The following is a 14159-nucleotide window of genomic DNA, read 5'->3' as shown; positions in this document are numbered from 1 at the left end:
AGTAGCTGCTGTACGAGCTACGAGAAGGTCGCAACGGTACCCCTTCGCGCTCTTCAATTGACGACTTTACCAACCTGCGTATCTATGGGGATGGTCTATTCAAAAATATCTTTCTAGCTGCAACCGTCACCTTGTGCGCCGAGTTTCTACTGCAACTCCGCGAAGACTCGTCACCAGCCGCATCATCCTTGTCGAGGCAGGAGCTTCTCCATGTAATAGAAGTCTCCGGCTCCCTCACGCGTCGCCGCATCCTCAGAGGAGAGACCAGTGTGAAAGCACATGTCTTTCTCGCCTGCGTGCTAGCTACAATCAGGGCATCGAGGCGCCGGTCAGTTTCGACGCGCAAGCAACAGGCCGACCAGGTCGTGGCGGATGCGGCCAGGCAAGCGCTTGACGGTTGCTATAATGTGTTAAAGGCTCGATTACAACGCTTGACTCTTGAAAAAAGCCGGGGCCCAAGTTCCGATCTCCCTGCGAAACACATGGCCGAGGCCAACGATTTACCTTCTGGCGACGCAGAGAAAGATGATGGGATTCAAGGACTTGTCGCAGTGCCTGAGCGTGAACAGGCGAGTGACACCGGTCAACTGTTGGATGATTGTTCGGACGTTTGGTCGGTTTCGGCTTGGGAAAATGAGATGACCTTTTGAATGATATTCTAGCGCCTTGTAAAATTACAAATGATGTCCATGGATATAAAGTATTCACGAGCAATGATAATTTCTTTTTTTTTTTTTTTTTTTAGAACACACCAGGTTTTTGAAGCTCTGCTTCATCATTTTACTATGCATTGCAGGATTGTCTCTCACTACTTCGTAGAGAATATATTATATATCCATGCCAGCCCAGCGGGATGCTGTTGACTTGTTTCTATCTCCAAAATCCTCAAATCTCCTGGACTTAGACACTAGACAGCTCGTAAAGGCAGATCGAAGCAGCAGAATCAGGGAGTCTCCACTCTTCCTATTGCCGTGAAGCTCACATACACCCCAATCGCAAATAAACTACCCAGAAAGCCAGCAAGGTATACCAAGGGACTATTGGAAATTCCAGATGCGCGCCTTGCAGTGGTTTCAGCAGTTAAAGGCCGAGATGGTGCAGGTTTTGGTGCCAATGTTGTGTCGCCATCCTAAACATATACGAATTGTATCCGGGATGTATATTTAGCTACGGTCAACCTGGGAAATGAAAGAAAGAGAAAGAAAAAAAAAGAAATGACAAATGAGCCGCCTGTGCTGAAGGAACAAATTCACCTGTTGTTCAAGGGTCCCGACCAGCAAGGGCTCCAGGGCCTCCCGCGCTTCATCACTGTGTCCCACGTCGTCAAACTCGGCGCTGGCGTCTTGGCCTGCTTTATCGAGTATGACATCCTCACCACCACTGCGCAAAAGGTATCTGGTCAGTTGAGACGGGCCCAGAGGCAAATAGACGGAAATCAGGGTGCACGCACGGGTGTTCGTCTAGAAACTTGGTCACATCATACACTTTGCCATGAAGCGCGAGCCAAACATCGTCCTTTGTCTTGTGCCGGGCGACATCTCGGAGTGTGAAAGTGCGTGACATGATCAAACACTCAGAGCAAATGCAATGGGAGGGAGATGGCGAAAGGGACAAGGTAGACTATTGTTAACATCTGGTATAGCCCTATGGTTGAACCCTTGATCTGAAGATAAGTGAGCAAAGCAGGCTGCTCTTGCAGGTGCTGTGCTTCATGGATCTCCGTCGGGGTTAATGACCCTCGGGGAGATGAGGGGTGTTCCCCGGTGACTTCGGAGTGCCAACTTTGCGGCTGATAATGAGCGGAGAAGCAGCATTGCCTTGCATTGAGCAATGTCCACCGTATCCGATATCCATGATAGAGCCTCTATTGAGGTCAATCAACCATAAGTTGACATTGGTCTTCAGACTCGAGTTCGGCCTCATTCATACCTACCTACAGCGGAATGCGGAATGACTTTGATCCGATACCATGACCGTATTACCTAATACAAAGAGTGTGCTTAATAACTAAGAGGTGGCAAACAGAGTAAACAGCTTTCAGCCAATCAACTTGTGAATTAACTAGCTCTAATTTGGTGCTGATTATCTAATACGAACGACGCCCCATCTTCAACGAGCAACAACGACATCCATCCTGCAAAGCCCCAGAGAAGAACTGCTTTCGCTAGACGGGCGTAACAGCAATCTTGACGCCGTTGGTATTGACCGGGCCCGCTCGCATGACCGGAACGTAGCCCTTGCTATCGCGGTTTTCAATGGCCTTGAACCTTCGGCAAAATCGCGCAACTACATAGCTGGCTTCGGTCGTGACCAACAGCTGCGCAGGGCATCGCCGGGGACCACCACCGAATGGAACAAAGTTCCAGTATGGACGCAGTCCAAACCATCTCTCCGGTCTGAACTCGTCTGCATCTTCGCCCCACACGTCTTTGTCGCGGTGCATGACGTTCTTGTTGACCTGGACCACGTCGCCTTTCCTAACATAGATGGGCGATTGGCCGTCTGGACCGCCACCGAGCGGAAGCGTCGTGTCTTTGATGCAGTATCGAACCTGCATGATACCATTTGGATATAGCCGGTGGGCTATATCATATTGGTTAGCTCTTTGTCATCAGTGAATAGGGGGTAGTCTTACTCTCGTTGAGCACCGCGTCGAGGTATTTCATAGCCCTCAAGGCTTCATATGTCAGCGGTGCGTTCTCACCAATGGAAAGCACTTCCTCTCGGACTTTGGCGTAAACCTCAGGATAGCGGGCAAGATTCCAGAAGACATTGCTAATGAAGATCGAGGTTGTGTCGTTGTTTGGAACAAAAAGGAGCAGCATCTCTGATCGCAGCCGCTCCCGGTCTTCAGGCACATTTCCAACCATTGACCAAAGAAGATCTGTCCTTTCGGGCTTCAGCTCGACCCCAAATGAGGATTGCTTCTGACCCTTTGCAGCGTCTGCCCTCTCGCTGTAGGCCCTGTCAACTTGGCGGTCGATGAAATCGTGAACAACGTCAATCGCACTGAACCAGACCTTCCACCGGAACAACCAAAGCCATTTGCTCATTTGCAGGCGTAGGCGCAGCCCCCGCAGAATATCGGTCATAGCCCAAGCAATCTCTGCTCTTTCAGGGTACAGGAGACAGCCCATGGACTCGCCAAAAAGGAAATTGGTCGATGTATCAAGGAACTATAAGCAAGAGTTAGCGTCATCCTTTGCCGCAATCGAGGAAAGTAGACGAACCCATCGTTGCATCAGGGTCTGCATGTCAAAGGTAGAACCGTCCTGAGGGATCAGACTCAGGAGATTATCGGTGTGCACCTTTAGACGATCGGTGTTGGAGAAGGCTTCACGCAGGAAATAAGGCTTGATCAAGAACCTGCTGAATGCCCAATCATGGCCGTCCGTGGTATTGACTCCCTTGTCTGCAAAGGGCATACTTGCCCCCGTACTGCGCCGCAAAGGTTCCACACCAAAGTCCTTCCAGACGGTTGCCGATAGAGCTTTCATGTTCTCCGGCTCGATGGTATGGATCATATGCCTACCAAGGAAGTCGATGCTAAACGTCTTGGCTTTTCCTGGAATCGTGTCATGCAACATTCGGAGCCATAGGAGGAAAGTGTGGTTTCGCAAAGATTTAGCCATGGAGAAAGCGATGTCAAATCCCATGATGGGAATTAACTGCGGGTAACGTGGTACGCTGCCATATCCCTTTCGCCGTTCCGCTAATGATCGGCTGATGCTCGACGTCGCTGATTTAGTGATGACGAAGAAGAATATGAAGTAAAACAAGTACGACCATTTAGGGACCATGTCAAATGTCACATCTGGGAGCTCGAAAACCCATCGCGTGAAACCCATCTTGATGAGCTTACTCGCTCGGAGACACAGTGCTAAACAGAGAGCCAAAAATATCACCAGTCGTAACTCTACTGGCACCTAGTTGCTCGTGAGTTCGGATCCATCAGCTTATGAGGCATTTCAATACGCACAACGTTCAATCCGTGACCTACTGAGCGGCGGTTTCAAATATGTTATTCTCTGGGTCAGAGGCCAACGTTGGCGCATTAACGCCGACGGGCGGGGAGAAAACGTTATCTCCGTTGACTTGCACCAATATCCATACTTGATTCAGGATACGGTGCGGAAACATGGGCGGGAATGCTTTGCTTCCCCAGTCCTTCTCATATACGCCCTCCGTGATTTCAGCCTCACCTCAAGCTTATCCTCCCAGCGAACACTTCTGTGTATATGTCTGATTCTAGAGCCACACCGGGGACCCCGTCGGCCGCATAGCTCCCGCAAAGGTTTCTTTCCACGCCTACTGACATTTTGGTTATTATTCCTAGTCTTTCGAGATGAGCTTCGTGGATCACACTTGGGTCCCGATATTGCGGTCTCTCAGCAGCTCTGAGCGGACCAGCTACGTTTCTCCTACTTCTGTTCTGGCTTACGCCCTTGGGGTCTTGGCCATTGCCATTTTTGTGCGTCGTAATGGCAATGTGAGTTGTGTGATTCCGCCCAGAGGCCATACATCCAGAGGCTATATTGAGGAAACAAGGATGTTATGGTAGAAGAATTTGCTTTACTGACGCCCTTGCTTTGTAGAAGATCAAATGTTTTGACATGGACGGGGTGCCGATGAAAGAATTAAATGTTGGAGGAACATCCAAAGCAGCCATTGTTTTCCTGCCGTGAGTGTTGGAGGTTTACAAGTAGTGAGCCTGAAATCCCGGCTAACAAGAGAACCTTCCTGGCAGGCTTCAGACATCAAAACAAGGAGAGGACCTAGCCCATGACGAGCCGTATATCCTTCGGAATGGAAAGCATCGCGAGGTAGTTATACACACGGCGGAGCATGTTCGCGAATTTCTTCGCAACGACTCAAAAGGTTTGTTGTCTTCTATGTTTAGGGAAGCCAAGCTAACTTTTCAAAGATCATTTCAGGCCCACCGATTTGAACTTTGGGGATTACTTCTACCAGTATGTCGGCTCCTACTTCCTTCAAAAAACGAGCTTTGCCATTAACTTTTGCTCAACGAAAGGGTACTTGGACAATGCGTCGGCGCACTCAGTGGAGAGCCGTGGCGAGCTGTGCGTCGCTACTTTGACCCGGCTTACACGCATAACGCCGGTCTCGGTTTAATCCCTTCATTCCAAGCCGAAGTTGTGAAGTGGTTGACCGCTCTAAAAAACGACTCACTTCGGTCGGGTGTAGGAAGGATGGTTGTGCATGCTCCTACTTCTTGCAAACTGCTGCCATTGCGTGTCATACCATTGAGCTTCTATGGCGAAGCATTCGACGATGAAGTGAGTTGTTTATAGCCATTGCATATCACTGTTTTGAGCTAAAACAGTGCTAGGCCTACTCACATCTCCTCCGTATCAGCAAGTTGCAAGGTCAGGCGTTGAAGTACGCAGTGACCGGCCGGTGGCAGAAATATCGGTGGTATAACTTGCTTCCAACCTCTTCGAGCCAGGTCCTGGAGCAGTATCATCGAGATTGGAGAAAGTTCAACATGGGTATTCTGGAGACTGCGCGGAATGTAAGAGAACCCTGATACGGGAGCACTGGCCGTGCTGACACGATTCGCAGAAGGGGTTAGAAATACCCGCTGATCATGTATTCAAAGGGGTTGAAAAGGACAGCGCCATCTCCATGGAACAGGTGCGGTCTCTGCTCTATCCGGACGCTTTACAGCATCCTAATTTCTTCTTTTTCAGTATCTCCAAACCATCGATGAGATGATATTCACCAACATCGACATCACCGGTAACGTAATCGCATTCATGTTCACGCAACTAGCCAAGCATCCCGAGTTCCAGCAAAAGCTCTATGAAGAGATAATTGCCCAAAAATGCGAGTCAGAGCTCGACTTGAAACAATATATAACCCAGCAGTCGACGCTCCTGCATTACCTGTGCCTTGAAAGTGTCCGCCTGCACCCGGCTATCTGTAAGCTCCCTTTTCAAAACATTTTAACAAAGTCAGATTCACTCAACGTCATTGATTTCAGGGTTCTCGGTCCCAGAATACACCGCCATTGACAAGGTGATTGGCCGCTACAAAATCCCGGCGCAGACTCCGGTCATCATCGATGTTCGCCGGCTCAACACCAATGCACTCACATGGGGCCCAGACGGCGGCGAATTCCGACCTGAGCGATTTGCAAGCCTCTCACCCAATGAATACCGCTATGGATTTATGCGCTTTGGAGTTGTCTCGGGAAGGTGTCTGGGCAAGCATATGGCAGATGTGCTAATGAAGATAGCAATAATCACAATATTGAAACAGTACAGGATTGAAGAGGTGGAGAAGAACATTGGAGTCAAGGAGGGTGATTTGGCTTTTATCCAGCGAAAGTAGGCTAGCTATATAATGCGACAATATACCAACATTGAGTATCTTTCAAGAAGCACAGTCACAAACCAGATGATCAGGAAGAGAGAGAGTTGAGTATGATAACAACTGGTCTACCAAAATAACTGTTGGTTGTTGAAGTAGAAATATAACACTCAATATCAGGCCGAGAAAGTCAGCAAGGATGAGTCCGCATGGAGCCAGATCAGCACTCAGTAGGCAGCTGTCAGGCAGACAACACCGGGAGCAAGGTCAGTCGCGTATGTTATGACCGCATTTGGAACCCCATCATTCAACTAGTCATTATATATTCAAGGTACAACTTCAGCTTTGACAGCCCTCCCATTGCTAACTACTCGCCCAGCTCTGACTATGAATGCCCTGCCGCCGCCACACATTCTCGCTGCATTTGGCCTGCGTGGCACTCCCCAGCGACTACCCGGGGGCCAAGGGCAGAGCTACCAAGTTGGCGATGCCGTCCTAAAACCCGTCGATGGAGAAGAAGAAGAAGCCGAATACATCAGCCGGCTTCAGGAGGTCCTACTCAGGCAGAAGAAAACCCCCGGATATCGACTTGCAGAGCCCATTCCCGCCACCACAGCCAGTGAGAAAGGCTACGGATACGTTGTTGACGGATGGGGTGCCACGAGACTCATACCCGATTGCGCTGATGATCCGGACGGGCGTGGCAGGCGGTGGAATGGCATCCTGCATGCTGGCCGAGAGTTCCATGCGGACCTCGTGGCTGCTGTACACAAGCGACCTGCCTTTATCGCAGCCCGGACCCATCGGTGGGCAAAAGGCGACCGGATCGCATGGTCTGAGGAGCCGAAAGACAACATACAGATTGCGCCACGGTTTCGGGGCTCGTTTGATCGCCTAGTGCAGCTTCAAAGGCCCGTTGACGCTGACAGTCTGCATTGTCAGCTTGTCCATGGCGATTTAGCAGGCAATGTCCTTTTCTCTAAATCTGATCCGCGTGCTACGCCGGCGATTATTGATCTATCACTTTACTGGCGGCCTGTTGAGTATTCAGAAGCCATTGTCATTGCAGATGGGTTGATTTGGCATGGTGAGGGAGAAGATCTGGTGCATTTGCTGGGAACTGAGGAGTTCCAGTTGCAGATGCTTGTGAGAGCATTGATTTTTCGGATAGTTGCTTCGAGCGAAGCTATCAGAGAGGCAGATTGTGCGCTTGATGGCCTGCTGGATGAGCCCAAGTTGTTTGAGAGGGCTGTTGGTATTGTCGATCGGTTTCTACACTCGTTGGAGACTTGACAATAAGAAACTCAATCGATTTTACACGCCATCTGGAAGTAAGCTGGTTATCATCGGCAATACTCAAGCCTCACTTCGTCCTTGAAGGCTGAAGCAACCTCTGCGACAAATCTCCTCCACCATGGGGAAGAGTGTGCGCAGGAATCCACTCTGAGTAAGGCCTATTGTTGGGGGGCAACCACCTGAGAAAGAGAGGTGGCAGGTTGGAATCCTGCTGTTCCCAAATGATCTTTTATCATAGAGAATTCCCTTCTTGAGAACTAGAGTGCAATTCATGAGCAAAGTATTGGTGGTATAGACCAGGATGCATGGAGAAAGGAGGCGACAGGCCCACTAGTTATATAGTTACAGACGTGCCACTGTGTCTGATCTGATCTTGGATGCTTCTTTGTCAGCTGTCGCTTATCTGTTTTACTAGAGTTTGACACACAAATCTGATAGAAGCTCTAGATAGATGGCCTCAATGCCAGATCATTCACTGTTGAAAAAACAAGTTCTACTATCCAGCACTCCGAGATTGGAGACATAGACTTTTCGTCTGACAGCTACGAGCCCGGGCTCTTTCGGATTCGCTAGTTATTATTTCATTCAAAGTCCCCAACCTCTACTCGGAATTACCCGTATTCTCATCTAAGAGATATTCCGTGGATCGGTTGCCAATTCGCCGTATCCGACGAATTCGAATCCCTATTCCCAACGATTCTCAAAGTAGCCGAACGAACATACGATTCAAATAAACGAAAAGATGAATCGCACTATATTGAAATCCCACAAGGATTGGCCCGACTGGCTATTCGAAGTCAAAATACAGGCACAGTCCCATGATATTTGGGAATATATGGATCCAAGTCGAGAGCCAGAGACCCTTAAAGAGCCGGCTTTGACTGATGAAGAATGCCTCGATCCCATGACTATTCTTAGATGGAAAATGGCTCTGAGGGATTTCGACGCGAAAAAGAAGGCCCTGAGAGAAATGATCGAATACATGCAAGAGCGAATCTCATCGAATCTCTACGGGTGTGTGTATGACAAGTCAAGTCCTAGAGAATGGCTTGTTGCCTTGCAGCACACATGCTCCCAATCCCTTTTGGAGCAGGCAAGAGATGTGGATAACGAATATGCGAATCTCCGCAAAAGTCCGACGCGAGCAAATGTCACGGATTTCATTCATAGGTGGTATATAGTTTCTGACGAGATGCGCAAGCCTGATATGGTCAACAACATGATGGTATGGAGGTTCCTGGATTCAATTCGGAAGCTCAACCCTGAGTTTTCAGATTGCACGTTGATGCGAATCATAGATAGAGAGCTGGAGGAAAAGAACCGCTAAAAATTGAAGAAGTTGTGGGACATTACCGCATATATAGGCAATCTAGGCCTGACCGGCCTGATTCGAGTCTCCACGACCCTGATGGCGGATTCGAACAAGGATTCAAAGGCAAAGGAGGTCCGAAATGCGTATGCGGAGAAACCCACCGGTTTTGCGAATGCGTCTATTGGAATCCCGATATCCGCCCGTTGGGTTGGACTGAGGATCCCGAAATTGCTGCAAAAATGGAACAACAGAAGAAAAATCCACGTCTGCTTGCAGCTCATAAGAAATCTATTGCGTGGTGGAAAAAGCAGCAAAATATGGGATGAGGATGAGGAAGATCCCACGCAAACTCGAGTGTGGATGCTATAAACCGCCCAACGTCTGACAGCAGCTTTCCCATGGCGTTTTAGCAGACAACGTCCTGTTCTCCAAATCTAATCTGCGCGCTGACGATTATTGATCTCTCGCTTTACTCGCGGCCTGTTGAATATTCAGACGCCATTGTCGTTTCGATGTGTAGGTCGAGCATGAAAGAAGATCTGGTGCATTTGGGAACTGGGTTGCAAATGCTTGTGAGAGCATTGATATTTCGGATAGTTGCTTCGAGTGACGCTATCAGAGAGGCAGATGGTCCGCTTGGTGGCCGTTGGTATTGTCAATCGGCTTTTACACCCGTCGGAGCTCTATCTAGAAGTAATAATTAGTTAAAAAATCAGTTCATCCTCGAGCCTCGCTTCGTCCCTCGACAATTGCCAAAGGCTCAAGCAAACTCCGCGACAAACCTCAACCACGCTGAATCCCGTCTGTTGTCTGCACAACGCCATGGCTACACGCAGCATATGCCGATTGGACGAGCGTTTCCCAATGCAAACATCCGAGAAAAAAGTGGCGTTGTGAGCTCGTCTCAATCTGACTGCTCTGCAGGCGATCGGCCGCTAGCTATCAGCGTCGATCCGCTCTGGATCAATTGCAGCTCTGCACCCCCGGCGGTATCAAAGTCAAAGTGACGGCTTCCAGCCAGCCCATGAGGTACGTGGCTGGATTTGTTGAGTGAAAAAAAGGTGGACAGCCTCCTGGCTATGGATTTAAAAGGAGCGGGTGAGGTCCGAACTGGACGTAGGATTGTGAGAAACTGGAGCCCCTTGGACAATCTCAGTAAGAGAATCCGGAATCATGTTCGTTACGAGGATTTTCTTTCTCTGCGTTCTGCAATTCGTTGCAGTGGTTCTCGCTGTTGATCCTGAGGCTGTCTACAATGGAGGATTCTCTTCCAAAACCTCGCCCATAAAGTTGAAGATTGGCAATGGAGGAGCAGGGCAAAGCGGTCTGGTAGAGGGTATGCTTTCCCCATTTTACTGCTCTCTAGAGTAAAGCCCCAAACTGACAAGCCTGCTCTAGCTCTCGCCAATGCTTTCATCAAACACAAGGTGGAGGGCAAATCAGACCCGTTCAAAGTCGCTTGGTACAAGAGCGACACCACTGTGTCCATCAACTATCTTGAAGACGGCATCATCGATGTTGGCATCACCTACAGCCCCGTGGCCGAGAACGTCTCAATCGAGCAAGGAATCTCCGAGTCGCCGAGCTACTATGCATTCCGAGATCATTTCATGCTCATAGGACCCCCCTCGAACCCGGCAAATCTCAAAAAGAGTAGTGGAATCAGCAGTATGTTTGCTCAGATGCACGCCGCTGCCGAGGCCGCAAAGTCTGAACTGCCCGTTCGATTTCTGAGCCGTTATGATAAATCGGCCACGAATATCAAGGAGGCGGCGCTGTGGATTAGTATTGGACAGGTGCGTGCCTAGTCAGACAAGATATACCTGACATCTATGCATATGGTCAGCTAACACACCTCACAGGTGCCTTGGGCGACCGCTTACTCCACCTGGTATCACCAGTACATCAACTTTCCCATCCAAGCTCTCACCGCCGCTATTCTGCTCAAGGAGTACACCATCACCGATTTTGGCACATATCTCTCCATCCCGCGTGCCCTCCGGGACCAAATGGTCATCTATAAGAAGAGTACCGACGACGCGGACGATCCGTTGCTGAATCCTGCCCACCTGTTGATCGGCAAACGGGCGGAAAATGGTGACATGGCAAAGGAATTTGCCAAATGGTTGGTTAGCAAGGATGGCGGACAGGAGGTTATTGTGAATTTCAAAAAGGAAGGTCAGCAGCTATATAGCCCGGCTCCTTAGGACAATCTGATTGCCTACAAAGCCGGTGTCCACCTTTGTCAAAATATGGAGGTTATCCTGTAGCTTTTAGAGAAACGGGAATCTCATTTAGCTAGCTATATACCTATATACAAAAAATGCACTCCCAATCACTAAACAAAATAGCATATTTCTAAATGTTCTTGGTCTAGGTTGCGGTACCAAAAAAACCAATTAGACATTGGACATTGTATCCGGTTGTCCGTGGGCAGTATTGTTGAAAGAAAAGATATCTTCCCCTGCCGGAAAAGCCAAGTCAAAGTTGACTACCAGACTGTATCAACCCATCAATTCAAAGATCGAAGGGATTTCCTACAATCCCACCATCTTCGCGTCAGGCTCTCGAGGGGGCATCGTGATGCCGTGCATGCCCTTATAATTGGACGGTTCCGGCGACTTCCATCCGTCCAAAATATTCGAGTCCGTCAGCGTATAAACTTCGACCCCCAAAGGTCGTGTAGTAGCATGCATTTCACCGCTTCCATCCCATCCCCAATTGGACAGGTCACCTCCAGGGCACGTCGACAATGCACAGAGTAAATCGATCTCGGCGAAAAATTCAAAATAATCACCGGGCTTTGCTGGAGAAGCCCCCATACAGTATCTCCCGTTTTCATCAAGCTTGGTCACTTGGAATACATTGATCACGTCGTGCACATCGTATTCTGTGAGGCCATATGGCGCTATCGCACGGGTGAGATTCGAATGACAGTGGAAATCATCGGACTCTCCGCCCATTAGCAAATTGATATAGGGATCACAGCGGGTGCCCAGGCAATCGTGCACTCTGCCACCGAACTCGTCCACTCCATAACCCGCCAACGAATCACCCGTGATCGTGAGGAGGGGCCGCATAAAGGGCAGGCAGGACCAGAGGCGGTCATGCACCGAGACGTGGCTCTGATGGATCTGCCGGGTTCGAGTGGCCCAGAACCTCTCGCGGGGGTTATGCAAGTTCCAGATATTGAAATCGCCCACCTGCGGTCCCGCCGGAGTGGTGATTCGGCAGATCTGTCCGGCGCGGACCGTCCAGGCATGCCCGGCGCGTGGACGGATGGTGGCAGAGTATTCGAGGACCCGTCCGCCTGGTTTATCGGCCGTTTCAGCTATGCGATTGTAAAAGGCCTTGTCGGCATGGACCGAAGAACCTGCAGGCGCATCATACGCCGGCGTAGGGCGAATTGGGGCCATCGTCCTTGAGGTGGTCAGTGGGTGATTCTTCTGGCATGGTATCGACAAGGTTGCCAATATAGCGCTTCTTTACCTTTTCAAAGAGCCTTCTATGCCTAACAGTCTTTGTGATGGGCCTCAACTCTGGCGTTGAAGTGGACGGTTGCCGAATCGGGCTTTTAGGGCTCGAGATTAGGGTCCGGGCCCAGCCCGCTTAGTCAGCCAGAATCGAGCTCGGAATTTTTTGGCGCAAAAAGACGAAAGACGACGGCGACGAGGGTGAACGGCAGCTATCACTGCTCCTGCGCCGAACGGGTCGTTACATGATGGAGGATCAGGCAAATAAGCCCCATCGAAAGTCGAAGGACAAGGGCAAAAAGGCCAAAGACAAGAGTGGTATGGCCCTGCGTCGTCTCGTGGAATGCGACCATTTGCTAACGTCTTCCAGGCACGAATGTGAAGGCTTTCGCTGTTTCACGCCCCGGCCGTTCGCAAAGGCAGGCAGCTAGGTCCCATGATGTACGCTTTTTCCGTTGCCGATTCATGTGTTTGCGGAGCGACTTTCTAACCTTGATGCTGCCCTGTAGGTCAAGGAAAAGCGACTCCATGTCCCCCTCGTGGACCGCCTTCCCGAGGAGGCACCTCCGATCATTGTTGCGGTAGTGGGACCTCCGGGTGTACGTCTTCTACCCATGTGTGGTTGTTGAAATTTACCTCCGTGAACTGACCGCTCAATTTGCCGGATCATAGGTCGGAAAAACGACCCTGATCAAATCTTTAATCAAGCGCTACTCGAAGCATACGCTTAGCTCCCCTATCGGGCCGCTCACCGTCGTAACATCGAAGCGAAGAAGACTCACCTTCTTGGAGTGCCCGTCGGATTCGCTGGCAAGCATGATTGACGTTGCGAAAATCGCGGATATCGTGCTACTCATGATCGACGGCAATTTCGGTTTCGAGATGGAAACAATGGAGTTCCTAAACGCCCTATCGGCTAGTGGGATGCCGGGAAATGTGTTTGGGATTCTCACCCATCTGGATCTATTCAAGAAGCAAAGCACTTTACAACAAACGAAAAAACGACTAAAGCACAGATTTTGGAGCGAGCTATACCAGGGAGCGAAACTCTTCTACCTATCCGGCGTTATCAACGGACGATATCCTGACCGTGAGATTCATAATCTATCCAGATTCTTATCCGTGATGAAGAATCCTCGCCCCTTGATCTGGAGAAATTCGCATCCGTACTGTCTAGCAGATCGATTCTTGGATATCACTGCGCCGACCGCAATTGAAGAAAATTCAAAATGCGATAGGACCATTGCACTCTACGGGTATTTACGTGGTACGAACTTCCCAGCAATTGGCGCCAGAGTACACGTTCCCGGCGTAGGAGATTTGAGTGTGTCTTCGATCGAGGCACTGCCAGATCCATGCCCGACGCCGCACATGGACCAGGCAATTGCCAAGGCAACAGGTAAATCTGGTCGAAAGAGATTAGGTGAACAACAGAAGTTGCTTTTCGCGCCAATGTCCGATGTCGGCGGAGTCTTAGTCGATAAAGATGCTGTGTATATCGATGTCAAGACTGCTACGTTTAATAAAGAGGAAGACGACGAGGATGAAGAGAGAGGCCTTGGGGAGCAATTGGTTATAGGTTTGCAAGGGGAACGCAAACTCCTTGGCGAGACAGTCGCTGGCGTGAGACTTTTTAGAGACGCGGACGCTTTAATAGACGGGGGCGATGAGAAGGGCAGGAAAGAAAGAAGAAAAGAATCGGTTTATGAATGGTGAGGACAATGAAGAGGAAATGAATGATGAAG

At 49.7% G+C, this 14159-nt stretch overlaps 6 protein-coding genes across 6 annotated transcripts in view; 4 read left to right on the top strand and 2 right to left on the bottom strand.

The window, feature by feature from the left end:
• Positions 1 to 650, top strand: part of UREG_06498 (uncharacterized protein) — a gene marked incomplete at both ends in the record, with an annotated part of 4761 nt that extends 4111 nt beyond the window's left edge. Inside the window, 2 exons of the mRNA XM_002583485.1 lie at positions 118 to 212; positions 304 to 650. Of these exons, the coding sequence (XP_002583531.1) occupies positions 118 to 212; positions 304 to 650 (442 nt within the window). The remainder of the gene's footprint in view (positions 1 to 117; positions 213 to 303) is intronic.
• Positions 651 to 827: 177 nt separating this feature from the next.
• On the bottom strand, positions 828 to 1563 carry UREG_06497 (cytochrome b5; the record flags this gene model as incomplete). Its single annotated transcript, XM_002583484.1, has 4 exons — positions 828 to 963; positions 987 to 1129; positions 1254 to 1380; positions 1451 to 1563. 4 exons carry the CDS (start codon positions 1561 to 1563, stop codon positions 828 to 830), a joined length of 519 nt encoding a protein of 172 aa, XP_002583530.1.
• Positions 1564 to 2164: 601 nt separating this feature from the next.
• Positions 2165 to 3848, bottom strand: UREG_06496 (uncharacterized protein; the record flags this gene model as incomplete). Its single annotated transcript, XM_002583483.1, has 3 exons — positions 2165 to 2583; positions 2636 to 3176; positions 3231 to 3848. The coding sequence occupies 3 exons, from the start codon at positions 3846 to 3848 to the stop codon at positions 2165 to 2167; spliced, it is 1578 nt and encodes a 525-aa protein (XP_002583529.1).
• Positions 3849 to 4613: 765 nt separating this feature from the next.
• Positions 4614 to 7626, top strand: UREG_06495 (uncharacterized protein; the record flags this gene model as incomplete). The annotated part of the gene is made up of 9 exons (XM_002583482.1): positions 4614 to 4681; positions 4748 to 4878; positions 4925 to 4970; positions 5033 to 5297; positions 5351 to 5533; positions 5712 to 5943; positions 6005 to 6350; positions 6493 to 6599; positions 6713 to 7626. 9 exons carry the CDS (start codon positions 4614 to 4616, stop codon positions 7624 to 7626), a joined length of 2292 nt encoding a protein of 763 aa, XP_002583528.1.
• Positions 7627 to 8554: 928 nt separating this feature from the next.
• On the top strand, positions 8555 to 8956 carry UREG_06494 (uncharacterized protein; the record flags this gene model as incomplete). The annotated part of the gene is made up of 1 exon (XM_002583481.1): positions 8555 to 8956. The coding sequence occupies one exon, from the start codon at positions 8555 to 8557 to the stop codon at positions 8954 to 8956; it is 402 nt and encodes a 133-aa protein (XP_002583527.1).
• Positions 8957 to 10114: 1158 nt separating this feature from the next.
• Positions 10115 to 14159, top strand: part of UREG_06493 (GTP-binding protein) — a gene marked incomplete at both ends in the record, with an annotated part of 6276 nt that continues 2231 nt past the window's right edge. Inside the window, 9 exons of the mRNA XM_002583480.1 lie at positions 10115 to 10277; positions 10340 to 10737; positions 10804 to 11119; positions 11345 to 11670; positions 11908 to 12282; positions 12555 to 12732; positions 12785 to 12855; positions 12924 to 13013; positions 13087 to 14126. Coding sequence (XP_002583526.1) covers positions 10115 to 10277; positions 10340 to 10737; positions 10804 to 11119; positions 11345 to 11670; positions 11908 to 12282; positions 12555 to 12732; positions 12785 to 12855; positions 12924 to 13013; positions 13087 to 14126 — 2957 coding nt within the window. The remainder of the gene's footprint in view (positions 10278 to 10339; positions 10738 to 10803; positions 11120 to 11344; positions 11671 to 11907; positions 12283 to 12554; positions 12733 to 12784; positions 12856 to 12923; positions 13014 to 13086; positions 14127 to 14159) is intronic.

Source organism: Uncinocarpus reesii, genomic scaffold (assembly GCF_000003515.1).
Source record: "Uncinocarpus reesii 1704 scaffold_4 genomic scaffold, whole genome shotgun sequence".
NCBI classification, from domain to species: Eukaryota; Fungi; Ascomycota; class Eurotiomycetes; order Onygenales; family Onygenaceae; genus Uncinocarpus; species Uncinocarpus reesii.
Note: the sequence above shows the minus strand (reverse complement) of the source record. Positions and strands in the feature narration are given on the sequence as shown.